This window comes from Elephas maximus, chromosome 22 (genome assembly GCF_024166365.1).
Source record: "Elephas maximus indicus isolate mEleMax1 chromosome 22, mEleMax1 primary haplotype, whole genome shotgun sequence".
NCBI classification, from domain to species: Eukaryota; Metazoa; Chordata; class Mammalia; order Proboscidea; family Elephantidae; genus Elephas; species Elephas maximus.
In genome coordinates this window covers 9,834,472-9,859,233 of record NC_064840.1, presented here as the reverse complement: position 1 = coordinate 9,859,233, position 24,762 = coordinate 9,834,472, and the positions used below count along the sequence as shown (strand labels likewise).

The 24,762-nt window shown below is 39.6% G+C and overlaps 1 protein-coding gene across 13 annotated transcripts in view; it reads left to right on the top strand.

The window, feature by feature from the left end:
- ATXN2 (ataxin 2) overlaps positions 1-24,762 on the top strand; it is a 119,680-nt gene that overhangs the window by 76,666 nt on the left and 18,252 nt on the right. For 11 of the 13 annotated variants that reach the window (XM_049866792.1, XM_049866790.1, XM_049866791.1 and 8 more), the window contains 6 exons: positions 2,524-2,828; positions 3,861-3,924; positions 4,670-4,822; positions 5,176-5,242; positions 20,130-20,314; positions 20,634-20,766. In XM_049866792.1, the coding sequence (XP_049722749.1) occupies positions 2,524-2,828; positions 3,861-3,924; positions 4,670-4,822; positions 5,176-5,242; positions 20,130-20,314; positions 20,634-20,766 (907 nt within the window). The remainder of the gene's footprint in view (positions 1-2,523; positions 2,829-3,860; positions 3,925-4,669; positions 4,823-5,175; positions 5,243-20,129; positions 20,315-20,633; positions 20,767-24,762) is intronic. The other 2 variants (XM_049866793.1, XM_049866798.1) reach the window with 1 other exon arrangement.

Below are 24,762 nucleotides of genomic sequence, written 5' to 3'. Positions count from 1 at the left end.
TTCACATGCAAGTTTTTGTGTGGACATATGCTTTTATTTCTCCTGGGTATAAACCTAGGAGAAGAATTGCTGGGTCATATGGTAACTCCATGTTTAACCTTTTGAGGAATTGCCAGACTGTGTGCCAAAGTGGCTGCGCCATTTCACATTCCCACCAGCAGTGTGTGAGAGTTCCTGTTTCTCTACATCCTTTGCCAGCGCTTGTTACTGTCTCTCATTTTGATTATAGCCATCTTAGTAAGTGGGAGCGAAATGGTTTCAATCTGCATGTCCTTGATGGCTAATGATGTTGAGCATCTTTTCATGTGCTTACTGGTCATTTTTATGTCTTCTTTGAAGAAACATCTATTCAAATCCTTTGCCCATTTTTAATTAGATTATTTGTTTTCTTATTACTGATTTAAGAGTTTATATATTCTGTATGCAAGCCCCTCATCAGATATGAGTTTAGATATTTTCTCTTGTTTTGTGGGTTATCTTTTCACATTCTTGATGGTATCCTTTGAAGCACAAAAATTTTTTATTTAGATGAAGTCCACTTTTTCTATTGTTGCTTATGCTTTTGGAGTCATAAGTAAGAAACCATGATCCATAGTCATGAAAATTCACTTCTCTGTTTTCTTCCAAGAGTTAGTTAGGTTAGATTAACTCCATTTTGAGGTAATGCTTTATGTGGTGTGAGATAGAGATCCAACTTCTTTCTCTCACATGTGGATATCCAGTTGTGTTAACGTCATCTGTTGTAAAGACCATTCTTTCCCCCATTGAACGGCCTTCCACCCTTGTTGAAAATCAGTTGATTGCAAATGCGACGGTTTATATGTCAGTCCTGCCGGCACCGCGCTGTCTTGGTTAGATTTAGTATATTCTGAAAGGCTGTAACTTCTTCATTTAATAGAAAACATTTTTGTTGTCATATTATCAGTTCACAACTTTCTGTAAACCTTCATTACTGCTTGATTGTTAAATTCCAGGTGGGCACAGCATTAAAACTCTCTCTTTAGGACTTCTATTCTTGTTACTACTTGGGGCCCGAATAAGCAAATGTATTATTAAGTCTTTTATGAGTAACTCTCGTCCGTAAGGGAAAACTGGAAAGCAAAGAAATGTTTTTGTTTTCTTTTGTTTTTTAGTGTTTGAAGATGAGCTTTTCAGATAAAATAATGTTATTAGCTTACGTTTATTGATTATTGCCCACGTACCAGACGCTGTTCTAAGTACTTAAGTCCTTTATTGCTCAGTTTAACCTTTTCAAACAGATTCTATTATTATCCCAGTGTGTATATTAGGAAACTGAGGCAAAAAGAAGTTAAACAAGCTGCCCAAGATCACACAGCTAGTAAATGACAGGCCAGGCTATCTGTGTGTTTAAGCTTCTAGCAGTGCATCTTCCACTGTTGCGCCTTCTGTTTGCTATTCTTTTCCTTCTCTCTTTGTTTTTGGCACTTCCTTCAGCTGTCCCTGGTTTTGTTTTCTTCTGTCGAGTATGGCATGTTGTAGCACCTTCAGCCAGTGACAGCGTTTCTTCTGGTCTGCAGACTTAAATCCCATCACCTGTTTCTCTAATAGCTTCATCTTCTGCTCAGAATTCTTGATCATACTTTTGTGGTTTCCTTTTTTACTTATGTTTTCAGATGGTCTGATTGACTGGTGTGTCTATTCAGGTTTTTCTCTGAATCTATGTACTTCTGACCTCCAGTCCACCCCTGCTCTAGGCCAGGCCTCCATCTAATCTCTCTGTGTCCTCGCTTGCCTGCCTCCAGTTCATTCTCCATCAAGCTTTAAGTCTGCTCAGTACTGTACCCTGCTTAAAGTCCTTCAGTGACTTCCTAGTGACTTCCTGAGAACTAGAAGCTAGAGCCCCTGACATGGTCTTCGGGTTCCTTTCCCGTCCTGCTCCTGTGGGTGAATGTGCCATCTCCTAACTTCCTGGTGCCCCAGGCCCCACCCTTGTTCAGCCACCAGTGCTTTTCATGCTCATGGTAGAGCCATCTTCTTCCTTGCCTTTGGAATTTTAAACATCTTGTTTCTTTTGTTTAGACAGTTCCTTTTTCCGAACACCTTCCCCCAATTCCCAATCATCTCTCACACCTTAGGCCAGACACCACTTCCTCCACAAAGCCACCTCCTTCTGCAGGTTGCCCTTATAGGTTCTCATAGCATTTACCTAGTTCTGTTGTTGAGTGTCGGTTCTCACCCAGATGGCAAGCTTTAGGAGGACAGAAACGGAACTATTTCACTTTTCCATACCCAGCAGGCACAGTTTCCAACACATGGTAGGCACACGGTAAATACATTTGAGGCTAGGACATCTGAGCGCTTACTTGACTGTGGTTGTCTTGTGTAGCCGTTCTAGTATTACCTTATAAAAACGTTACTCTTAAGTACTCGGAAAAAAAAACTTAATACGTTTCATGCTTACAAAAAAATAAAAAAATATTTTTTTTATTTATTTTTTTTTTATTTTGGTTCTGCTTATAGAAAAAATTGATTACTAGGGTTAAGTACATTTGTTTCCTTTAGTTACAGCCAAGTTCAACTTCTGATTCTGTGGATCAACTGCTAAACAAAAATAGAGAGGGAGAAAAATCAAGAGATTTGATCAAAGACAAAATTGAACCAAGTACTAAGGATTCTTTCCTTGAGAATAGCAGCAGCAACTGCACCAGTGGCAGCAGCAAGCCCAACAGCCCCAGCATTTCCCCTTCGGTACTCAGTCACTCAGAGCACAAGCGAGGACCAGAGGTCACATCCCAAGGGGTTCAGACTTCCAGTCCAGGATGTAAACCAGACAAGGATGATAAGGAGGAGAAGAAAGATGCAGCTGAGTGAGTAAACCTGGAATTTCGCACATCCTGTTACTTCTTTAACTTTTCTTTGAGGTGTTCAGGCCTTTCCAACCTAAGAAGCTATCTGGACTTCTAGGTTGCTTTATAAGCAGCCCTCAGCTGACACACAACTGGTCTAAACAAATGGCATCGGAAGTAAATTAGGTCAGTGTACCCTGCACTGTCTCCCCTTCTCTTTCTGCCCCGTTTTTATACACCAGGGCAAAAACACTGGGCCTGAGTTAAGAAAGCCTTTTTCTGTAAGTACACAGGGCTTTGGGAAGTAACTGGCTTTGGGGACCTACCCAAAGCTGCTCGGACTTAGAGCTGCCACTGCCAGGGAGAAAGAGAAGTACCTGATGTCCCTACTGGGAATTCAAAGTGGTTTTTATCAGAAACACTGTTTTAATTAATGGTTAGATTTGTTAAGATAGACAATGCAGTACATCAGTATATTATCGATTAAATGGACTTTTGTGGGCTAGCCTCAGAACCCAACTGTCATTTATTTGTGTGTTTCGGTTTCCAAACAACCCAGTTACAGCTGAACTTTTGGAACACACTTGTTGACAAGTTGAGGACCACTTATTCTTGATTTGAGGAAAAAATTTTAGTAGAGCCATGGCTTTTCCCAAGATATGTCACATAGAAAATACCTTGTCACATTAAAAAATACTACGTGCTAGAGAAACGGTGTGAAGGACTGCTTCTAAGGATACTTTGTCCAGGCGTGCTGTCTTTTTCAGTTCAAGTATTTGTTGATACTTTTGGGAGAAACCGTTGTATTAGTATGCACTTCTTTTTAACTATCCTTTTCTGGCCAGTTTCTTTATCAGATTAAGCAGTGGGAGATAATGCATGTGTTTTGTGTTTTCTTTTTCTTTCTTAAAAAAGAGGATTAATGCTCTTCTAGTGTGAGTTGTTTAAGTCTGACGGTTAGCAGTTTTTAAGAAATTATCAAGTATGGAAGATTTTAGAGAAACGTGAGTTCTACGCAGTTTTCACTGCCCTGTATATTTCTTTCTCGTTTAGGCAAGTCAGGAAATCCACATTGAATCCCAACGCAAAGGAGTTCAACCCGCGTTCCTTTTCTCAGGTAAGTTTTTTATCCAAAACCAAAAACCAAACCCAGTGCCGGTGAGTCGATTCTGACCCACAGCGACCCTATAGGACAGAGTAGAACTGCCCAGTAGAGTTTCCAAGGAGTGCCTGGCAGATTTGAACTGCCGGCCCTTGGGTTAGCAGCTGTAGCACTTAACCCGCTACGCCACCAGGGTTTCCAGTTTGTTACAGTCTCTGAAAAAAGTCAGTTTATGAGTAGTAGTAAATTCCTTCTTCCATACCTGCCATCTAAATTCGGTTGTATTCTAGAACAACTTCTTGTTCTTTTTTCTTATACGGTAATTAATGCATATTTTTGAGCCATAGAAAAGATCCTTGTTTTATTATCAATTAGATGTGGTCTTGGACAAATCTTTGAATGTGAAGGTTAACTAGCTAGATTCTCAGATTCCTAGATGTACTGTTACCCAGTATTCTAAATTTATAAGAAGATATTTATTTTTTAATTATTTTGAACATGTTCTCCAGTTCCTTAAAAGTTACTATCACCGTTCTTAATAATATTACTGATTCATTGGCAAAGTTTAACTTCCTGCCAAACCAGTTTTCCTTCTATTTGAAACATATGGAAGTTTATTTTCTATAAGCTTTTGTTATTGAGAGGGACTAGTTAAAAGCAAGTGAAAATTAAAAGGATTGGGAAAACCAGTCTTCAAATTGCAATAATAGTTAACTTTTCACCTTAAGATGACCGAGTTCTGTTTGTTTTTGTATTATAGCCAAAGCCTTCTACCACCCCAACTTCGCCTCGGCCTCAAGCACAACCAAGCCCATCTATGGTGGGTCATCAGCAGCCAACTCCAGTTTATACTCAGCCGGTTTGTTTTGCACCAAATATGATGTATCCAGTCCCAGTGAGCCCGGGCGTGCAAGTAAGTCCCAGAGTTTGATGTCCACTGAGCACTCTCTAGGTGTGCAGTGACTTGAAGGAGTGACGGTATTTGGAAGAGAGAGGCATGTGGTGGTATGGTGTATTACAGGTGTAAAGACGTAAATCTGAGAATGTTTTCTGGTGAAGAGCTCCATGTGAAAATTGATTTAGATTTACTGTCGTTTGGGGCTTGTCCTTTTAGCTATGGGTATGATTTTTCTTTTTTTTTAATGACTCTCAGAGCATCAGGAAAGCTTCTCAGAGTTAGCTTTCTAGCAGTGAATGATAGAAGAATATATTATTATTATGGTAAGAGCCTAACCTTTTTTTTTTTTTACTTTTAACTCCCTCAAGCCTTTATACCCAATACCTATGACGCCCATGCCAGTGAACCAAGCCAAGACATATAGAGCAGGTAAAGGTGAGAATAATCCTGCCCGTGTTTGCTTGTAGTCTGCATGCTGCATGGATTATGTAAATCAGCTTAAAATGAATGTGTGTAGGTCGTCTTCTTTGACTTCTGATGAGGCCATGCATTGACTTCTGAAGACAAAAATTACTGAAGAATCCAGGTGCATTTTTATGAACAAAAGCAGGAGAAACGCTCCTCAGCTGGACAGTTACAGGAGCCCTAGTGGTGCAGTGGTTAAGCACTTGGCTGCTAGCTGAAAGGTTGGCCACCCAAACACACAAGCTGCTCCGCAGGAGACGGATATGGCAATCTGCTTCCATAGAGATAACAGCCTCGGAAACCCTGTGAGACAGGTCTGCTCTGTCCTGTAGGGTGGCTATGAGTCTGAATCGACTCAACGGCAACAGGTTTTATGACAGTTAAGCTGTCTGTGTCCTCTTCAAAAAGAATAATTGAATTCTGAGGTTTTCGGTGTTAAATTTAAAAGATTTGCTAGATTAATTTACCAGATTGCCGACCCTCTTATTTTATACTGACGTACAGTACTTTTCCCAAAGTCTAGATTTTCTTTTGAAGCAGAAAGCACCTCCAGGAACCAGCATCAGAATCCCATTAGAGGGATGTTTCCTCGTCTGTCACATGAGAGAGTTGTATAATCTAGTATGCTATACTTGCGTGATGAAAGAACCTTTGTAGGAAAAAAAAAAAATTACCTTAAAAGAAAATCTTTTAATATTGAAAACTGCCAAAGAATTCCTTTTACCATCCAGTTAATTGATAGCTATCAGTTACTGTCATTTTATTGAGAAACAGTAGAAAATAGAATGATTTCTATTTTTTAAAAAGTACTTCTCAATGCCTAATAATTTACTCTTCTGACATAAAAATTAGAACTTTCTCCGTTGTTAAATTAATAAGCTTTCTTCACTGGTTGAAGTTATTGTGATTTTGTGGGTATTAATAATGAAAATTCTTAATCTTTTTTTTTTTTTGGTAGATACAGTACTCCATAACTTTGTTTTGTGTTTTCGTCTGTTGATGACAGAACTCTACCTTAGATAATTTAATCTAGTTATAGGATTAAGCTATTGTGAGGGCCTGAAAAAGTTCAAGGAAGAAAAGTTTCTCTTAGTGCCATTTTGAGTGAGTGTTCAATATTCAGATGTTCTTCTATTACTACCTGGTTCTCCTGTCTTCAGTGACTACTTAAAACCACGCGGTAGGGACATTTTTATGTTTACAATGTAAAAGATCATCACAGTGAAGGCAAGCACTAGAGTACAGCTCTCTGATGTGAGAATAAGATCAGGAGGCACTGTCGTTTTAGTCGAGGAGAGACGATGCACTCTGAGCGTCAGTGGGCACCTGCGGAGTGTCAGCTGGGAACCTGTGCTGTCCCGACAGGCTGGGGAGTGATAGGGTGCGTGCTTTGCCCGTAAGTCAGATTTAGTGATTACCAAGATTGTGCCCTATTTGCTTTGTCCATGCTCTTTTCTTTGCTGAAGTATTTACAATAAATCCCAGGTATCATGTCATTTAATTCCTTCATATTCAGTATTGTCTTTCAAAAATACATTTTTCTTAGGTAGCCAGAGTGCTGTTATCACACTATAAGCTGAACAGTAATTCCTTGGTTTCATCTCATAACCACACATAATGAAATTGCCCTGATTGAGTCAAGGATATACTTTTAGAAAATCTATACATTGTTGTGTAGCGTATCCCACATTTTAGATTTGTCTGGGTGCTTCATGTGGTGTCATTGATTAGATTCAGGTTCAGCTTTTTTGGAGGGGGAGGTGGAACAGGAATGCTTAATAGATGGTCCTGTGTGCTTTCTGTTGCATCACGTCAGGAGGCACACAACATCAGGGCCTCCTCCTAGTTATGGTCAGGTGGATTAGTGGGCTCAGATGGGGATAGTCTGATCCCCCATTGTAAAGTTTTCTATTGATTTTTCAACTAATTCATTGGTGATCGATAACTTGATACCATTATTTCATTAGGGCAGTGGTTCTCAAATTTCAGCATGCAGCAGGATCACTTGGGATCACAGATGGCTTGGCCCCAGCCCCAGAATTTTGGATTCAGTAGGTTTGGGGTATAGCCTGAGAATTTCCATTTCTAGTATAATTTATAACAAGTTTGTTCCCTGATGATGCTGATGCTGCCTGTGTGGGACCATACTTTGTGTGTGTGTGTGTGTGTGTGTGTGTGTGTGCGCGCGCTTTAGGTGAAACTTCACAGAGCAGATTAGTTTCTCATTCAACTGTTAAATACACAGATTGTTTTGTGACATTGCCTGCAACCCCCGTCATGTGTCACCACTCTCCCCCTTTACACCCCAATTCCCCATTTCCATCCGTTCACTTTTCCTGTCCCTTCCTGCCTTCTCGTCATTGCTTTTGGGCAGGTGTTGCCCTTTTGGTCTCATATACACGATTGAACTAAGAAGCACATTTCTCGTGTGTGTCATTGTTTGGTTGAAGAGAGCCCTTCAGAAGTGGCTTCAGTTCTGGGTTAAAAGGGTGTCCATCACCACTCTCCATTTCCAAAAGTTTTTGTCACCCCAGACAAACTCAGTGCCCCTTAAGCAATAATGTTCCACTTCTCCTAGTCCGTGGTAACCACTGATAAACTTTGGTCTCTATGCATTTGCCTGTCCTAGATATTTCATGTAAGTGGAATCATACAATATTTGACCTTTTGTGACTAATTTATTTCACTTAGCATAATGTTCTCAAGGTTGATTTATCTTATAGTGTGTATCAGATCTCCATTTCTTTTTATGGCTGAAAAATACTCCATTGTGTGTGTATATATATGCCTTATTTTATTCATTCATTCTTTGGTTGACGGGCCCTTAGTTTGTTTTGTCCTTTGGGCTATCATGAATAATATTGCAGTGAACTTTGGTGGAAAGTATCTGTTTGAGTTCCAGCTTCTAAATCTTTTGGGTGTATACCTGAGAGTGAAATTGGTGAGTCATATGGTCATTCGTGTTTAACTTTTCCAGGAGCTCCCTCATTTATTCTTGTATTTTTAATATTGTGAATGCATGGATTTCTATGTATTCAGGTATTCATTTTGCTGCTCCAATTGTCCCGTCTTTGGTCAATAGGACCCCTTCAAGTTGACTCCTGTGTCCTTGTGACAAACCAAAAAAAAACCCCAAATTCATTGCTGTCAAGTGGATCCCGACTCATAGTGGGTTTCCACGGAGTGGCTGGTGGATTTGAACTGCCAAGCTCTGTTGTGACACTACTCATTTTCCTTTGACAGCTTCCTTTCTTTCTGCTACAGATAAGCTGTCTCAGGCTAATCATTTTCTAACTCCTTACCTGTATCAGCTATTCATCGAAGGAATCCGGATTCCTTTTGCCGGAGAATAGTATTTAGTAACCATTATCTGGTCATTAGTTGGATGTGCTTGTTGCTGTTGTGTTATTGCTTCTAGTCCTTTGCAGTGGACAAAATTAAGGAATATCACTGTTTTTCCTTTTCAAAAACTTAGAAATCATAATGTTTCCAACTCAAAATAACATTGTTAAGATTTTTACTATGACTTAATGCTTCCATCTCTTACTGTCTCACACTGAAAAATCTTGGTTACTAAACATTTTTATCTGTCACATAACAAATTAGCCCAAAAATTTAGGAGCCTAATGCAACAAGCACTTGTTATTTCACGCTGTTTCTGAGGGTCAGAAGTCCAGGAGGGGCTTAGCTGGGTGGTTGTGCCGCTCGGAGTCTTGTGAAGCTGCAGACAACCACTGGCCAAGGCTACAGTCATCGGAAAGTTAACTGGGCTGGAGGGTCTGCTTTCAGAGTCACTCACCATTGTTGGCAGGAGGCTGGGTCCCTTGCCACGTGGGCTTCTCCACAGTGCTGCTTGTGATGTATGATGTAGCACCTAACTTGCCAAAGTGTTCAGAGAGAGACTGACCTAAATGGAAGCCACAGCGTGTTTTATAACCTAATCTTGAAAGTGGCTCACCATGATTTCTGCCATGCACTTTGTAGAGGGGACTGCAGGGATGTGAGTACCAGGAGGTGGGGTCATTGGAGCCATCACAGAGGCTGGTTTATTTATTCTTTCCTATAATTTCCGTGGGGCCCTGGTGGAGCAGTAGTTAAGTGTTTGGCTGCTAACCAAAAGGTCAGCAGTTCGAATCCATCAGCCGCTCCTTGGAAACCCTAAGGAGCAATTCTCCTCTGTTCTTTAGGGTCGCTGTGAGTCGGAATCACAGTTTTCATAATATGTTTTCATGATGTTCATTGTCCAGTTGTTAGATATGGAATAAAATTTAGTATTTCTTTCGACTGTTACTTGTCTTCAGTATGTGTTTCACTAGGTGTACAGTCAAAGTAGTGTCTTCTGTAGTCATTAAATGTTAATGTCAGCAACTTGATACATGGGTAGGTTTATCTGCTTGAGCTTTGATTTTATTTTTTAGTTTTTTTTTATCTGCAAAATATCTGTGTGCTTTCAGAGTGAAAATTATGCAACAAAATACATTTAGAGAAGTCCTGCTCCATCCCAGTCTCCACCCTGTACCTTCCCTGATCACCCTGTGATTATTTTTTTTATTGTGCTTTAAGTGAAAGTTTACAATTCACATCAGTTTCTCATGCAAAAACTTACACGCACATTGTTATGTGACTCTAGTTGCTCTCCCTATAATGTGATAGCACCCTTTGATTATTTTAAATTATTTTTTATTTACCCTTAGTGTTTCTTCTTGCAGACGTGCACAAATACATATTTGTTTTTTAAGAATAGTTTTATTTATATATTTCACATATCGTATAATTCACTCATTTACAGTACATCAAACCAAAACCAAACCCACTCCTGTTGAGTCGATTCTGACTCCTAGCGACCCTGTAGGGCAGAGTCGAACACCTCATAGGGTTTTCAAGCCAGTTATCTTTACAGAAGCAGACTGCCACACCTTCTTCCCGCGGAATGGCTGATGGTTTCAAGCTGCCGACCTTTTGGTTAGCAGCCGAACACTTTAACTACTGCACCACCAGGGCTCCTTCAAAGTATACACAGTTCAGTGGTTTTTAGTATATTCAGAGTTATACAGCCGTCACTACAGTCAATTTTAGAACATTTTTATCATCTCCAAAAGAAACACCGTATCCATTAGCAGTCACACCCCATTCTCCCCTCCCCCATATACACACCCCACTAAACCAAAAAGCTAAAAATAAACCCTTTGCCCTTGAGTCGATTCGGACTCCTAGTGACCCTATAGGACAGAGTAGAACTGCCTCACGTGGTTTCCAAGGAGTGGCTGGCAAATTCGAACTGCCAGCCTTTTGGTTAGCAGCCACATGTGTAACTGCTGTGCCACCAGGGCACCACATATTATATGAGTCTGTTTATATGAAATGTGCAGAATAGGCAAATCTATAGAGAGTAGGTGCATTAACTGCTCTTTGTAGATTTACGTAATCTGAATATTTCCTTATAAACAGACTTGTGGTCTTTTGTGACTGGCTTCTTTCACCTGCATTATAGCATGAGTCAGCACTTCATTCCTTCTTATTGATGAATAACATTCCATTACATAAATATACCACATTGATTATCATTCATCTGTTGATGGACGTTGGAGTTTTTCACTTTTTGGCTATTGTGAATAACGCTGCCGTGAAGATTATTTTACAAGTTTTTGTGTGGACATACATTTTCTTTTTTCTTGGGTGTATGCTTAGGAGTAGAATTGCTTTGTTGGAAATGCCAAACTTTTCCAAAGTGGCTGCACCATTTTACATTCCTACCAGTAATACGTGAGGGTTCCCGTTTTTCCACATCCTTGCCAACACTTGCTGTTGGCTTCCTTTTTGACTTTAACCTTCCCGGTGGATCTGAAGTGGTACCTCATTGTGGCTTTAATTTGCATTTTCCTAATGATACTGAACACCTTTTCATATGTTTTTTGATCATTTGTATATGTTCTTTGAAGAAATGTTTATTCAAATCCTTGACCTAGTTTTTGTTGGATTATTTGTCTTCGTTACTGAGTTATAAGAGTTCATTATATATTCTGAAAACAAATCCCTTATCAGGTAAGTAATGGGCAAATATTTTCTCCCACTCTGTGGGTCTTTTTACTTGCTGATTCGTGTTCTTGGCAGCACAAAAGTTTTTAATTTTGATGAAATACGGTTATAAAAATGGCATGGGGGCGGTGTCTGACCTCCTCTAACTTCATAAGGGGGAAGGAGAATCAAGATCAACAGCCCAGTAGCCCCTGATACCTGTGAGGTGGAGGTCAGACATGCCGCCTCTCTCCGCCATCTTTACCAGTTCTGCCACCAACTGTCCCTCCCACGACACTCTCTGCTTCTCTGCTAGGTTCAATAATTCATTGCAACGGCCACACAGAACTCACAGATCATTCTCATGATTATGGCGTTCATTATGGAACTAACAAGTTACAATTCCAGTTCAGGAACACTCAGGGTGCAGTTCCTCTGTCAGGACAGCCTCTTGCCGTCCATGCTCACAGGCATGCCTCTCTCTGGCCCTTGACCTCTGCCCTGCTCGAGCAAGTGTTACAAAGCTCTTATAGTTCTGCTGGTAAGTGCACACTCAGCTTTCTCGTTCCCTGGGCCCAGAAGCCCACTGCACTGTCTCCTGCTGGTCTCTCCTGCCTGCTTTCTCTGCCACCACTTCTCTGGCATTCATTCCTAGTGGTGGGACCCTGTCTCTGCTCTGGCTTGTTTTAAGGCAGAACTGACCAGTTCCCTTGGTGGGCCACAGTAACCCTATTTGCACTAGTCTCACCCAGTAAGCTGGTTGGGAGTTACAAGATCGTGGCAACAAAGGTCACACAAAAGCAATCAATTTATGTATTTTATCTTTTATTTGTGCTTTTGGTGTCACAGCTGAGAAACCATTACCAAAGTCAAGGTCACAAAGATTTACTCCTGTCATTTCTTCTAAAAGTTTTATAGTTTTAGCCCTTAAAGTTAGGTATGTGATCCATTTTGAGTTAATTTTTGTGTATGGAATGAGGTAGGGGTCCGACTTCATTCTTTTGCACGTAGCTACCCAGTTGTCCCAGCACCATTTGTTAAAGGCCATTCTTTCCCCCATTAAATTGTCTTGGCACCTTTGTTGACATTTTCATTTCTCTTCCATCCTCCACAAAAGAAAACATACTATATGTACTGTTCTATATCTTTCTTCTTTTTAATATAATATATCCTAGAAATTACTGCCTGTCAGTATATAAAGGTTTTCCTCATTCCTTCCCCGCCCCCCTTAGGTTGTTTGTCATGTTGTTGAATTGTAAGAGTGTGGATGGCTACAAGTCCATTGTCGACATGCGTATTTCAAACATTTTATCACAGCCTGTTACCAGCTTGCCATTTCATTCTCCTAAGTGTTTTTCAAAGAGCAGAAATTTTACATTTTGAAGTACATCTTGAAATTCATTTTATTGGTTTTTTTGTATGGTTTATGCTTTTGTTTCCTGTCTTTGCGTACTCCAAGGTTGCAAAGATTTTCTCCTGTGTTTTCTTCCCGAAGTTTTACAGTTTCCAGCTTTCTTCCCGTTTTTCTGAGTTTTACCTTTGGATTTTAGTTTGTAATTTTTAAGGTTTTTTCCCACTCCCATGTAGTAAAATAATTCATAGACCGTTCTCCTCCAGAATTTATATAGCTTTATTTTCTATATTTAAATTTCTGATCCATTTGGAATTTACCTTGGTATACAATGTATGGAATTAATCCAATTTATTTTGTCCAAATGGCTATCCAAAAAAAAAATTTTAGTCAATTTTATAATTCTCTAATTTACATGGAATAAACAGTTTCATGAGTTTTGACAGGTGAATTTATCATGTGACTACCACTTCAGTTAAGCAGGATGCAGGACATTTTCATCATCCCAAAAGGTTTCCTCGTGTCCCTTCTCTGTCAAGCCCTCCTTGTACTGCCGCATCTCTGGCCAGCTGCTAATCTACTTCCTCTCACTGTAGATTGTTCTTGTTGTGTGCCGTTGAGTCATTTCTGAATGATAGCAACCCTGTAGGATAGGATAGAACTTCCCCCATGGGTTTTCTAGGCTGTAATCTTTAAGGGAGCAAATTGCCAGGTCTTTTCTCCCACAGAGCTTGAACCGTGGATCTTTCTGGCTGGCAGCTGAGTGCTTGAACCGTTGTACCTCCCACGCTTCCTTCACTGTAGATTAGATTTGTTTTTTCTAGAGTTTTATGTGATCAGAATCATACACTATATGGTTTTTAGTGTCTGTCTTCTTTTGCCCAGCATACTAATTTAAGATTCTTTCGTGTTATCTCATGTATCAGTTTGTTCCTTTTTACCACTGAGTGGCATTCCACTTATATTACATTACAGTTAGTTCATCCATTCACTGCGTGAGGGGCATTTGGGTAATTTCCAGGTTTGGGCTGTTACGAATAAAGCTTCTGTGAGCATTTGTGTACAAGTATTTGTGTGGACATGTGTTTCATTTCTCTTGGTCAGATACCTAGAATTGGAGTTGCTGAGCTCCATGTGAATACGTGTTTAAATTTATAAGGAACTGGCGAATTGTTTTCCAAAGCGACTGTATCAGGTTACGTTCCACTGACTAGCTGTGTATGAGAATTTCAGGTGCTCCAACGTCCTTGTCAACACTTGGTATTGTCCATCTTTTTAATTTTAGCCAGTTTAATGGTATCTCAATGGGGTTTTAACTTACATTCCCCTGATGATGACTTTTCTTGAGCATCTTTTCATGTTTTTTTTTGCCTATTTGTGTACCTTCTTTTTGTAAAGTGTCTATTTAAATCTTTTTCCCATTTTCACTATGAATTATTATATTTTTTTAATATATCCTGGATATAAGTCCTTTATCAGATATAAGTATTATAAATATTTTTTCCCAGTCTGTGGCTTGCTCTTAACCAGAATTTTCTTTCTTCTTTCTTTGAGGTGCTGCTGTTAATTTTGATGAAGTCTCATTTATCAAATTTTTCTTTTATGGTTCATGCTTTTTCGTTTCATATCTGAGAAGCCTTTGCCTACCCTAGGTCTTAAATATTTTTATGTTTCTTCTAGAAGTTTAGTCTTTTTAGCTTTTACTATTCAGCGTATAATCAATTTCTAGGTGATTTTTGTTTAGGGTATGAGGTAGTGATTGGGATTCACTTTTTTCCAGGTGCATGTATGGTTTTCCAGCACAGACTCTATTTTCCTATTGAATTATCCTGGCATTTTTATAGACTTGAATTAACCCTATATATGTGGGTCTTAAACCAGGTCTTCAGATACTGTAATGAGTTGTGTCCCTATCCTCCAAAAGCAATCAGTGAGGGATTTTTTTGTTGTTTTGTTTTTTTGGTATCAGTATGAACTCCTAAATTTTGACATTTGATTTGCCAGTTGGCATTTTCAAATTTTAAATAAACTTAGGGGAGAATTACTCTCTTTATGATGTTGAGTCTTCCTATCCAAGAATAAGTTATGCCTTCCCTCTTGTTTAAATTTTTCTTCCTTATTTTCTGTACTTTTGTAAGGTTTTTCTCATGAAGGTTTTGTGCATGTCTTCAGTTTATGTTATAGAAATTTTCTTTGTTGTGAATGTAAATTGGGGTCCTTTCTTCCATTGCCTCTTCTATCTAGTTACTGTTTCTTTCTCTCTCTGTATATGTATATCTGCACACACACACACGCCCATACACACACAGGCTATTGCTGTGTGTGTTAATTTTATATTCTGCTACTTTACTAACTTCTAATCATTTGAAGTGTTTCGTAAAGGTATTTTTAATGTCTGTCAACTGACAGGCAAAGTCGAGGGCTTAGTTCTGAAATACAGTTATGGATTGTATGAGGCCTGTCTTTCCTTCACGGTAGCAGGGCCTTTGCACAAAACCACCCCTTTGCCATCTTGCTACATGCTGTAGAGCAATGTCTTTTTGCAGCCTGTGAGAGAAATTGAAGATACGCCAAAGTCTAGGACTTAATTAACATAAGGCAGGATTTCTTAGCCTTGTCATTATTGACATCTGGGGAGAAGGTATCATGTGCACTGTCGGATGTTTATCAACACCCCAGGCCTCTAACCACTAGATGCCTGTAGCAATGCTCCCTTCCCAATTGTGATAACCAAAAGTGTCTCCAGACATTGCCAGATGTCCCCTAGGAGGCAAAATTGCCCACAGTTGAGAACCTTTGACATAGGAGATGGCTAAGGTAAGGTCCATTTAAACTGAAGATTAAAGTAGGTTCGGAAACCCTTGTGGCATAGTGGTTAAGTGCTATGGCTGCTAACCAAAAGGTCAGCAGTTTGAATCCACCAAGCACTTCTTGGAAACTCTATGGGGCAGCTCTACTCTGTCCTATAGGGTGGCTATGAGTCGGAATCGACTCGATGGCAACAGGTTTGGTTTTTGGTTAAAGTAGGTTCAATTTGGGAAAAAACAGATACCATAACGAAGACTCCTTATTACGTATCTCTTTGTACATATGTATGTGTACGAATGTATAGAAGATGGACTAGAAGGTTACCTAAAGTGGTTACAATGGAGGAGAGAACGGTATGCCAATGGCTGGAAAGGGGAATTTTGCTTTGTATTGCTTGAGTATTTTACACTAAGATTGTACTCAAGCATTATTTTTGTAATTAGAATTTTATTTTTAATTTTAAAAAAGTAAACTCAGCTAGCTTTTTGATTAATCTTTTTAATGTCTGTGTGAGGATAATAACAAAGTATCAAAATTGTAGCGAGTGGGTAGCTCAGTTAGCTTATTAGACAAAAACTTTTATTTAGTAAAAATGGAATCTGACTTTGGGATGGTTTTTTCTTTACCAAAAGGAGCTGCTCTTTCAATATATGTACTCTCTGAAGATTAAAATCAGAAAAATATTTTACTCTGTTGGTTTCTTCTGTTTTCAGGTTGGCTTTTCAAAGCAGACTTTTAAAAAAAAAAAAAAGGTAACTAGCTCTTCTGAATTTCAGCATCAGTCATGATAAAATTTTAGCCAGGAGTTCAAAAGATTTAGAATAAAAAGGTACTCAGGAAAATGGCAGGTACTTGTATATTGTACAATCAGTTCTGACGATTTTACGAACATCCCAAGTTAATCTGTTCGTTATGCCTCGTACGTTGTTGTGAGCAATCAGAATGTGGTTCTGTCCCTCGAGTGGCTTGGTTGACTTGGAACCAGAAACAGATGTCAGAAACACAGCAGAGTACAGCATGCCCCATTCTTCTTTCTGTAGTCCAGCTTCTCAGATTATTGTGGTAGACATGGGAGGGTGAGGAACACAGGACGCAGCCAGCTCTTTGTGGGGGAACTGGAAAAGTCACTGCAGAGGAGATGACTGTTGAGCCGAGTTCTTAACTAGAGCTTTGCCAGGGAAGCATCTTACAGGCAGAAATCTGTGGAGTAACAGGAGACATAACAATTTTCAAAAGAGCTGTCATTTAGAAACCTCCTATGTGCTGGGTGATGCTGTGTTTGAGGATTGAGAAGTTGTGGAGAAATGCAGAAGTTAAGAGAGATGGAGGTGAAAGGTCCCTGGGTGGCACAAACGGCTTGCACTCTGTTGGTAACCAAAAAGCTGGCGATTGAAACTTAGCCAGCGTCACCGCCGGACAGGCCTGGCGATCTGCTTGCATAAAGATTGTCGTAGTTGTTATTAGGTGCCGTGGAGTCAATTCCGACTCATAGCGACCCTGTGCACAGCAGTAGGAAACACTGTCTGGTCCTGCGTCATCCTCACAATTATTGCCACGCCCGTACCCATTGTTGGCAGCCACTGCATCAGTCAGGCTCGTTGAGGGTCTTCCTCTTTTTTGCTGATCCTCTCCTTTACCAAGGATGGTGTCCTTCCCTCCTGATAACATGTTCAAAGTAAGTAAGATGTTGTCTCACCATCTTTGCTTCTAAGGAGCATCCTGGTGGTTCTTCCAAGACAGATTTGTTCATTGTTTTGGCAGTCTTCGGTCTTCCTTATTCATTGTCCAGCTTTCACATGCAAATGAGGTGACTGAAAACATCGTGGCTTGGGTCAGGCACACCTTAGTCCTCAAGGTGACATCTTTGCTTTTTAACACTTGAAAGAGGTCTTTTGCAGCATATTTGCCCAGTGCAATGCGTCTTTTGATTTCTTGACTGCTGCTTCTGTGGGTGTTGATTGTGGATCCAAGTAAAATGAAATCCTTGACAACCTCAGTCTTTTCTCTGAGTATCAGGATGTTGCTCATTGGTCCAGGTGTGAGGATTTTTGTTTTCTTTATGTTTAGGTATAACCCATACTGAAGGCTGTGGTCTTTGATCTTCATCAGTAAGTGCTTCAAGTCCCCTTCACTTTCGCAAGCAAGTGTAATGCAAGTTGTTCATTAGTTTTCCTCCAATCCTGATGCCCCATTCTTCTTCATACAGTCCAGCTTCTCTGATTATTTGCTCAGCGTACAGATTGAATAGGTATGGTGAAAGGATACAACCTTGACACACACCTTTCCTGACTTTAAACCGTATAGTATCCCCTTGTTCTGTCAGAACAACTGCCTTTAGATCCATGTGCAGATCCCTCACGAGCACAATTAAGTGTTCTGGAATTCCCATTCTCTGCAGTGTAATTCATAATTTGTTATGGTACACAGTCAAATGCCTTAGCCTAGTCAATAAAACACAGGTAATTGTCTTTCTGGTATTTTTTTTTTCAGCCAGGATCCGTCTGACATCAGCAATGATATTCCTGGTTCCACATCCTTTTCTAAATACAGCTTGAATTTCTGGCAGTTCCCTGTTGATATACTGCTACAACCACTTCTGAATGATCTTCAGCAAAATTTTGCTAGCATGTGATACCAATGATATTGTTCGATAATTTCCACATTCGGTTGGATCACCTTTCTTAGAAATAGGCATAAATATAGATCTCTTCCAGTTGGTTGGCCAGGTAACTATCTTCCAAAGTTCTTAACATAGAGGAGTGAGTACTTCCAGTGCTGCATCCAATTGTTGAAACATCTCAATTGGTGTTCCGTCAATTCCCGGAGACTTGTTTTTCGCCAGTGGTTTCAGTGCAACTTGGACTACTTCTTTCAGTACCATCAGCTCCTGATCACATGTTACCACCTGAAATGGTTGAATGTCGACAAATTGTTTTTGGTATAATGACTCTGTGTATTCCTTCCATCTTCTTTTGATGTTTCCTACGTCATTTAATATTTTCCCCATAGAATCCTTCACTATTGCAACTGAGGCTTGAATTTTTTTCCTTAGTTCTTTCACTTTGAGAAATGCTGAGGATGCTCTCCCCTTTTGGTTTTCTACCTCCAGGTCTTTGCACATGTCATCGTAATACTTTGTCTTGTAGAACCACCTTTTGAAATCCTCTGTTCAGCTCTTTTACTTCATCATTTTTTCCTTTTGTTTTATCTACTTGATGGTCAAGATCAAGTTTCAGAGTCTCCTCTGACATCCATTTTGGTCTTTCTCTCCTGTCTTTTTAACGAGCTCTTGCTTTCTTCATTTATGATGTCCTTGATTTCATTCCACAACTCGTCTAGTCTTAGGTCATTAGTGTTCAATGTGTCAAATCTATTCTTGAGATGGTCTCTAAATTCAGGTGGGATATACTCAAGGTCGTACTTTGGCTCTTATGGTCTTGTTCTAATTTTTTTCAGTTTCAGCTTGAACTTGCATATGAGTAATTGATGTTCTGATCTGCAGTCCGTCTCTGGGCTTGTTTTGACCGAGGGCTTTTCTATCGTCTCTTTCCACAGATGTAGTGGATTTGATTCCTGTGTATTCCATCTGGTGAGGTCCATGTGTATAGTCACCGTTTATGTTGGTGAAAAACGATATTTTCAATGAAGAAGTCATTGGTCTTGAAAAATTCAATTATGTGATCTTTGGCATCATTTCTATCACCAAGGCCATATTTTCCAATTACCAACCCTTCTTTGTTTCCAACTTTTACATTCCAATCACCAGTAATTATCAGTGCATCCTGATTGCATGTTCGAGCAATTTCAGACTGCAGACTTTGGTAAAAGTCTTAAATTTCTTCATCTTTGGCCTTAGTGGTTGGTGCATAGATTTGAATAATAGTCATATTGGCTGGTTTTCATTGTAGACGTGTGGATATCATCCTGTCAGTGCCAGCATTGTATTTCAGGATAGATCTTAAAATTTTCTTTTTGACTATGAATGCAACGCCATTCCTTTTCAAGTTGTCATTCCCGGCGTCATAGACCTTATGATTATCTGATTCAGAATGACTAATACCAGCCATTTCAGCTCAAGATTACAGTCAAGAAAACCCTGTGGAGCAGTTCTACTCTGTAACAGATGGGGTCTCTTCAAAGTCACAAACCATCAACACAACAAAAACAAAATAAGAGAGAGAGAGAGATGTAGGTAAGATTAGGATTGGGTCTCTTCTGGCTTTTTTGTTGGGCTTTTGTTTTTCTTTAAATGAACTCAGTGCCCTTCCCTGACAAGGAGCATAATTTGGTGTATCAAACAGGTAGGACTGTAGTCTTCAGCCTCACATCTGGTAGAGATAAAAAGGAAACAGGAATCATCTGGAAAGTGGTGTGTAAGAAAAGCAGTGCCATAGTGCTGTTAGAGTCCATTACAGGGGCCCAGTCAAGGATGGGGTCATCACAGAGGGTCTCTCTAAGGAAGTAGCTTTCACGCTGGCCCCTGAAGGACAAGCTGGACATTGGGGAATGGTGTTGGAGGCTGAGGAGTAACCTGTGTATAGGAAAGCCACCCAGAGTGGCTGAGGTGGGGCTAAGGTGGCATAAGATGGCATTGGAGAGGCAGGCAGGTGGGTCATTCACTGAGGGCCTCTAGACCATGGTCATGTGTTTCACTCTAGCACTGGGTTGTCTTTTTTTCTGCAGTACCAAATATGCCCCAACAGCGGCAAGACCAGCATCATCAGAGCACCATGATGCACCCAGCCTCTGCGGCAGGCCCCCCCATTGTAGCCACCCCTCCAGCTTATTCCACGCAATATGTTGCCTATAGTCCTCAGCAGTTTCCAAACCAGCCTCTTGTTCCGCATGTGCCACATTATCAGTCTCAGGTAAGGCTGAGGTTTCCTGACGCTTATTTTTGTTCCATTGAAGTAACTTTTAGTTTGAACTTTTAACATGGTAAGATGTTCTTTTCTATTTTGTGGTTGTGTGTTATGGTGGGGTTACGGTGGGGGTCTTTTTAATATATACTAGGTTACTGACCAGTGTAAAAGTTTCACAGAAACAGCCAAGAAAGGTATTAGGATTTTCAGGGAGCATCTAGTAGAGTTGTTTCTGGAAACTGTGGAGTTAAAACACCTAGCTGACATCTGTTTGCCTCTGTTGTGGTATTTTAACGTTTTTTCTTTATTTTTTGTTTGAACACAGCATCCTCATGTCTATAGTCCTGTAATACAGGGTAATGCTAGGATGATGGCACCTCCAACACATGCCCAGCCTGGTTTAGTATCTTCTTCAGCAACTCAGTACGGGGCTCATGAGCAGACGCATGCGATGTATGGTAGGAAACACTTTGTTTGTCTTTTTCAGTGTGTGTGACTATTTTAAATTGGTTTTAAGGCTCTGTACAGCTACTTTAGCAATAACGTGGCCTTTTTATGACACTGAGGGTTAAGAATCTAAAAGATGAACTCATTTCTACCACTGACCTGCTTTATAAGCCTTGACAAATCATTTTTACTTCTGTTCCTGGCATCCCTCCATCTTCAGATGTCTCTCCTTTTTCCTTAACCAAAAATGTAATGAAGTATGTAACAGCGAAGCATCCTTTTGGGAGAAAGGTATCCTCTTCCTGCTGCTCTCCCTCCTTCTCCCCCTCCTCCTCATCGTTTGGTACAGTCTCCCTAAGGCATGCCAGAAAGTTGTACCCTAGTAAGAGCATAAAAGCGTGCTCGAGCCTGAGGACCTTCTGCTTCCCTCTTGCTCTGGGGGTGCCTGACATTACTGGTTTTTATTGCTGTCTGTTACCGTGCTATGGCTCTGCGTCATGCTATACTTCACGTGGTCAAAATGGTGTCATAGTAGATGTATTTTAGACATGATTCACACCTTAAGTACAATCCATGTAAAACAGAATGGTAAAATGAAATTAGGTATCCTGTATAAAATTAAATAGTATTTATGTATAAGAATAATAAGCCAAAAAAGAATCTTAGTTTTGTGGCCAAATGGAGAACTTCGTGCAGGTCAACTTAGCACCTATCTAAAATAATAAAATAATATGGTTTTCATCGTTGAGGATATAAAATAAAATTTCTCCTCATATAGAATTGATGGATTGTCCCATATTAGGTTTTTCAAAATGCACTTTTAATGAGTGCCAGCTGCATAAAGTTGTAAGTCTTATTTTGAACTTACTTTCTGAGAGCTCCCGTACAGCCATGTAGGTTCTACCATTGCTATTTCATTTGTGAGGGGTGAGAGGAGATAAATTTACATTTACTCATATAGTTAAGAAGAATACTCCCGTGAAAATGAAGTTATAGTGATATGGAACTAGGTGAACATTTTGTTCTTTAAACCTTAAACTTTTTGAATGACTAAGAATGTAAAGATTTTAGGTTTTTCTGGTTTTTTATTTGCTTTAGCTATCTTGAGCGAACATGTTTAGGCAAAATTGAGTTAAGAACTCCTTTTTTGAGATAGTACTGCTTTCTTTTCTAATTTCTATGTCCACATTTTTGAAATAACTAACAGCTTCAGTGCAGTATAAGTGTAGTAGGCCTCAGGCGGCAACAGGTATCCTTTCATCGCCCTTAGCCCAGCTGTGCTTTCTTCCTGGAGTCCTCTCCTGTCCCACAGGCTGCTAATGGTAGGTAATTTTACAATGTTAGAGGCAGTCTTTTTATAAATGCTTGAAAATCTGATCTTCATTTTCCACATTATTGCTTCTAAAAACTTTTTATTGTGGATTATGCATTTTAGATGAAAAATGGTGTAATTGCTACATTTTGGAAAACATTTCTTTCAAGAAGCCCATTTGTAATTTAATTGAAAAATAAACTGACAGACTGATTTGGTTTATGATCTTCGTTATGATCTCCTGTCGGTGACTTAACTCTCTTGACCAGGACTGAGTGTGTATGAAAAGGCACCATTGATGCATCAAGCTGGCTTTTATGCAGCTTGTACACATTTCAGCAACCCTCCAGTTTGCTGAAGGCTTAGGCGAAAAGTTCATTAGGAGTGTTTATATATTTCTGGTGAATACATCATGATTTAACAAGTGGAAAAGCATTTATTTCCTCCCATTTTCTGGCAGACACCCTTGGAATAAGATCTGAAACTTTTGAGCTAAACTTTCCCCTGCTTTTAGAGCATACCCGTGCTTTTGAGACAGTAATGCTGAGATGTTGGACGGGATCTTTCTCCTCAGTGGGTTCACTCGCTGCCAACATCTGGCTTTGCCTTTTGAGACGTTGTAGTAATACTGAGATGTTGGGCAGGATCTTTCTCCTCGGTGTGTTCACTCGCTGCCAACGTCTGGCTTTGCCTTTTGGATGGATTTCAAGCAGCCTGTACAATAAGTAGCATATTTAAGACACTAATGATTTTTATAACTACCTTCCCAGAATATTTCCATTTGAAAAGCAGTTGTCCATTGACCCCGAAGTCCATTCAAGTGTGGATAAATAGGAAATATTGAAAAAACAAAAACAGGAAACACTACACCTAATGTACAGTGAGGGAGCTGAGGTGGTGGAGTGGTTAAAGTGGTCAGCTGCCAACCAAAAGGTTGGTAATTCTAACCCACCAGTCACTCCATGGGAGAAAGATGTGGTGGTCTCCTTCCATAAAGATTTACAGCCTTAGAGACCCTATAAGGCAGTTCTCTATCTTATAGGGTTGCTGGGAGTCCTAATCGACTCGACAGCAGTGGTTTTAATGAGCAGTGAAATCTGGAATGGACTAGTCACCCAAGCGAGTTCTTTCATGCCAGGACACCACATCTGCACTGCTTTCCTGCAATTGACACAGTTTGTAATTGTCAGGGCCAGGTTGTGGACTTGGCTTGGTTGTTGCTGGTTTACCAAAGTTCTCCTTTGGATACTTAAACCGAAAACCAAACCCATTACTATCGAGTAGATCCCAAAAAGAACACTAGGAAATGGGTGGTTTTGTTCTTTGTCATCATATGCCAGAATTTAATCTGCTAAAGCAAGTTCTTCATTGAACCTCCAGTAATTTATTTGAAAGCCTAATTATGCCCACTCTGAACAAATTTTTAAGCACATTCTTTTAAACTAAGATAAAAACTGTTGCATAGAAATGCTTATTTTATATTCGTCCCCCTTGAACAACTTACATTTTACATTCTCAAAGCAGGGACATACTTTGAGTATAAATGAATGTTTATTTTTTAGCTACACTATCTAGATTTTTTAAAAACATACAGACAGAACAATACATACCCAGGTGGCAGTGACAATTTCATGTCACCTTTTTATCATTGATTTGTTACGGCCACAGCAAAAGGCTTTGAGAATAGATAGGACCACTAATGACTGGAAAATGAAAGACTCATTTTTTGGGGGGGAGATTTAACATAAATATGCTAACAGATTGCTGAAGAGTTAAATATTAGAGTAGGAGATGTATATTTAAAAAGTTGTTGACCTTTTGTAGTCTTTCTAGCCATCTTGGAAAGGACTTAATAGCTAATCTAACCTTCATCATTGCCTCTGCCTCCTCCTTCCCAAGAAGTGACTTTAATTTTTGTTTCCCTGACATCTAGTCTTCTAATTCATCTGTAATTTTGTTGTTATGGTGGTGGTTTTCCCTTTCCAAAATAGTAATACTGAAACTTTGTCTACCAACTAGATCTGTGGAGAAGAATTAGAGCCAGAATCCTTGTTTGGTTTGTTTTTGGTGGTTTAATGCAGATAAGTTATAAAATATAGCAAACAAAAGGAATTAAAAAGCACCTGTTATCCCGTCCCCTGTTAACATTTTGCTGTTTATCCTTCCAGGCGTACTTAAACAGGTATACATAACTTTCTATAGACATATTTTAATAAAAAACTATAATATGCCCATGTTTAATATTGTTTCTAAACTTTCTGATCCACTACCAGACGTCTAATAAACATCTTTCAGAATAATTGCACTTCTATTAATAATGTTTTGCAAAATTATAGTTGTTTGAGTCATTTGAACTGAACCTGGTGAATAATGTCTTACTTTGGTACATTATTTATGTCACAGTTGTTGAATGGAATGCCATGTTGGTCTTTTATTAGATGATAATTTTATTCCTTTCACTTAAGCAAGCCAGCTTTTGGAAATTGACACCCCAGCACAGAAGAACGGTGTCTTTCTTAGAACGCTGTCTCATTTAATTCTGTAGCACTATTTTAAAATGCTCGTCGTCTCTTGTAAAATAAGAAAAGTGAATTGTGCATGAATGCAAAAAGAGATTACTAAATATGTCAACCTTTCCAGAAGATTAGGAAAATGCACACCTCAAAAGGCTAATTTACCTTTCTATTTCCCAAAT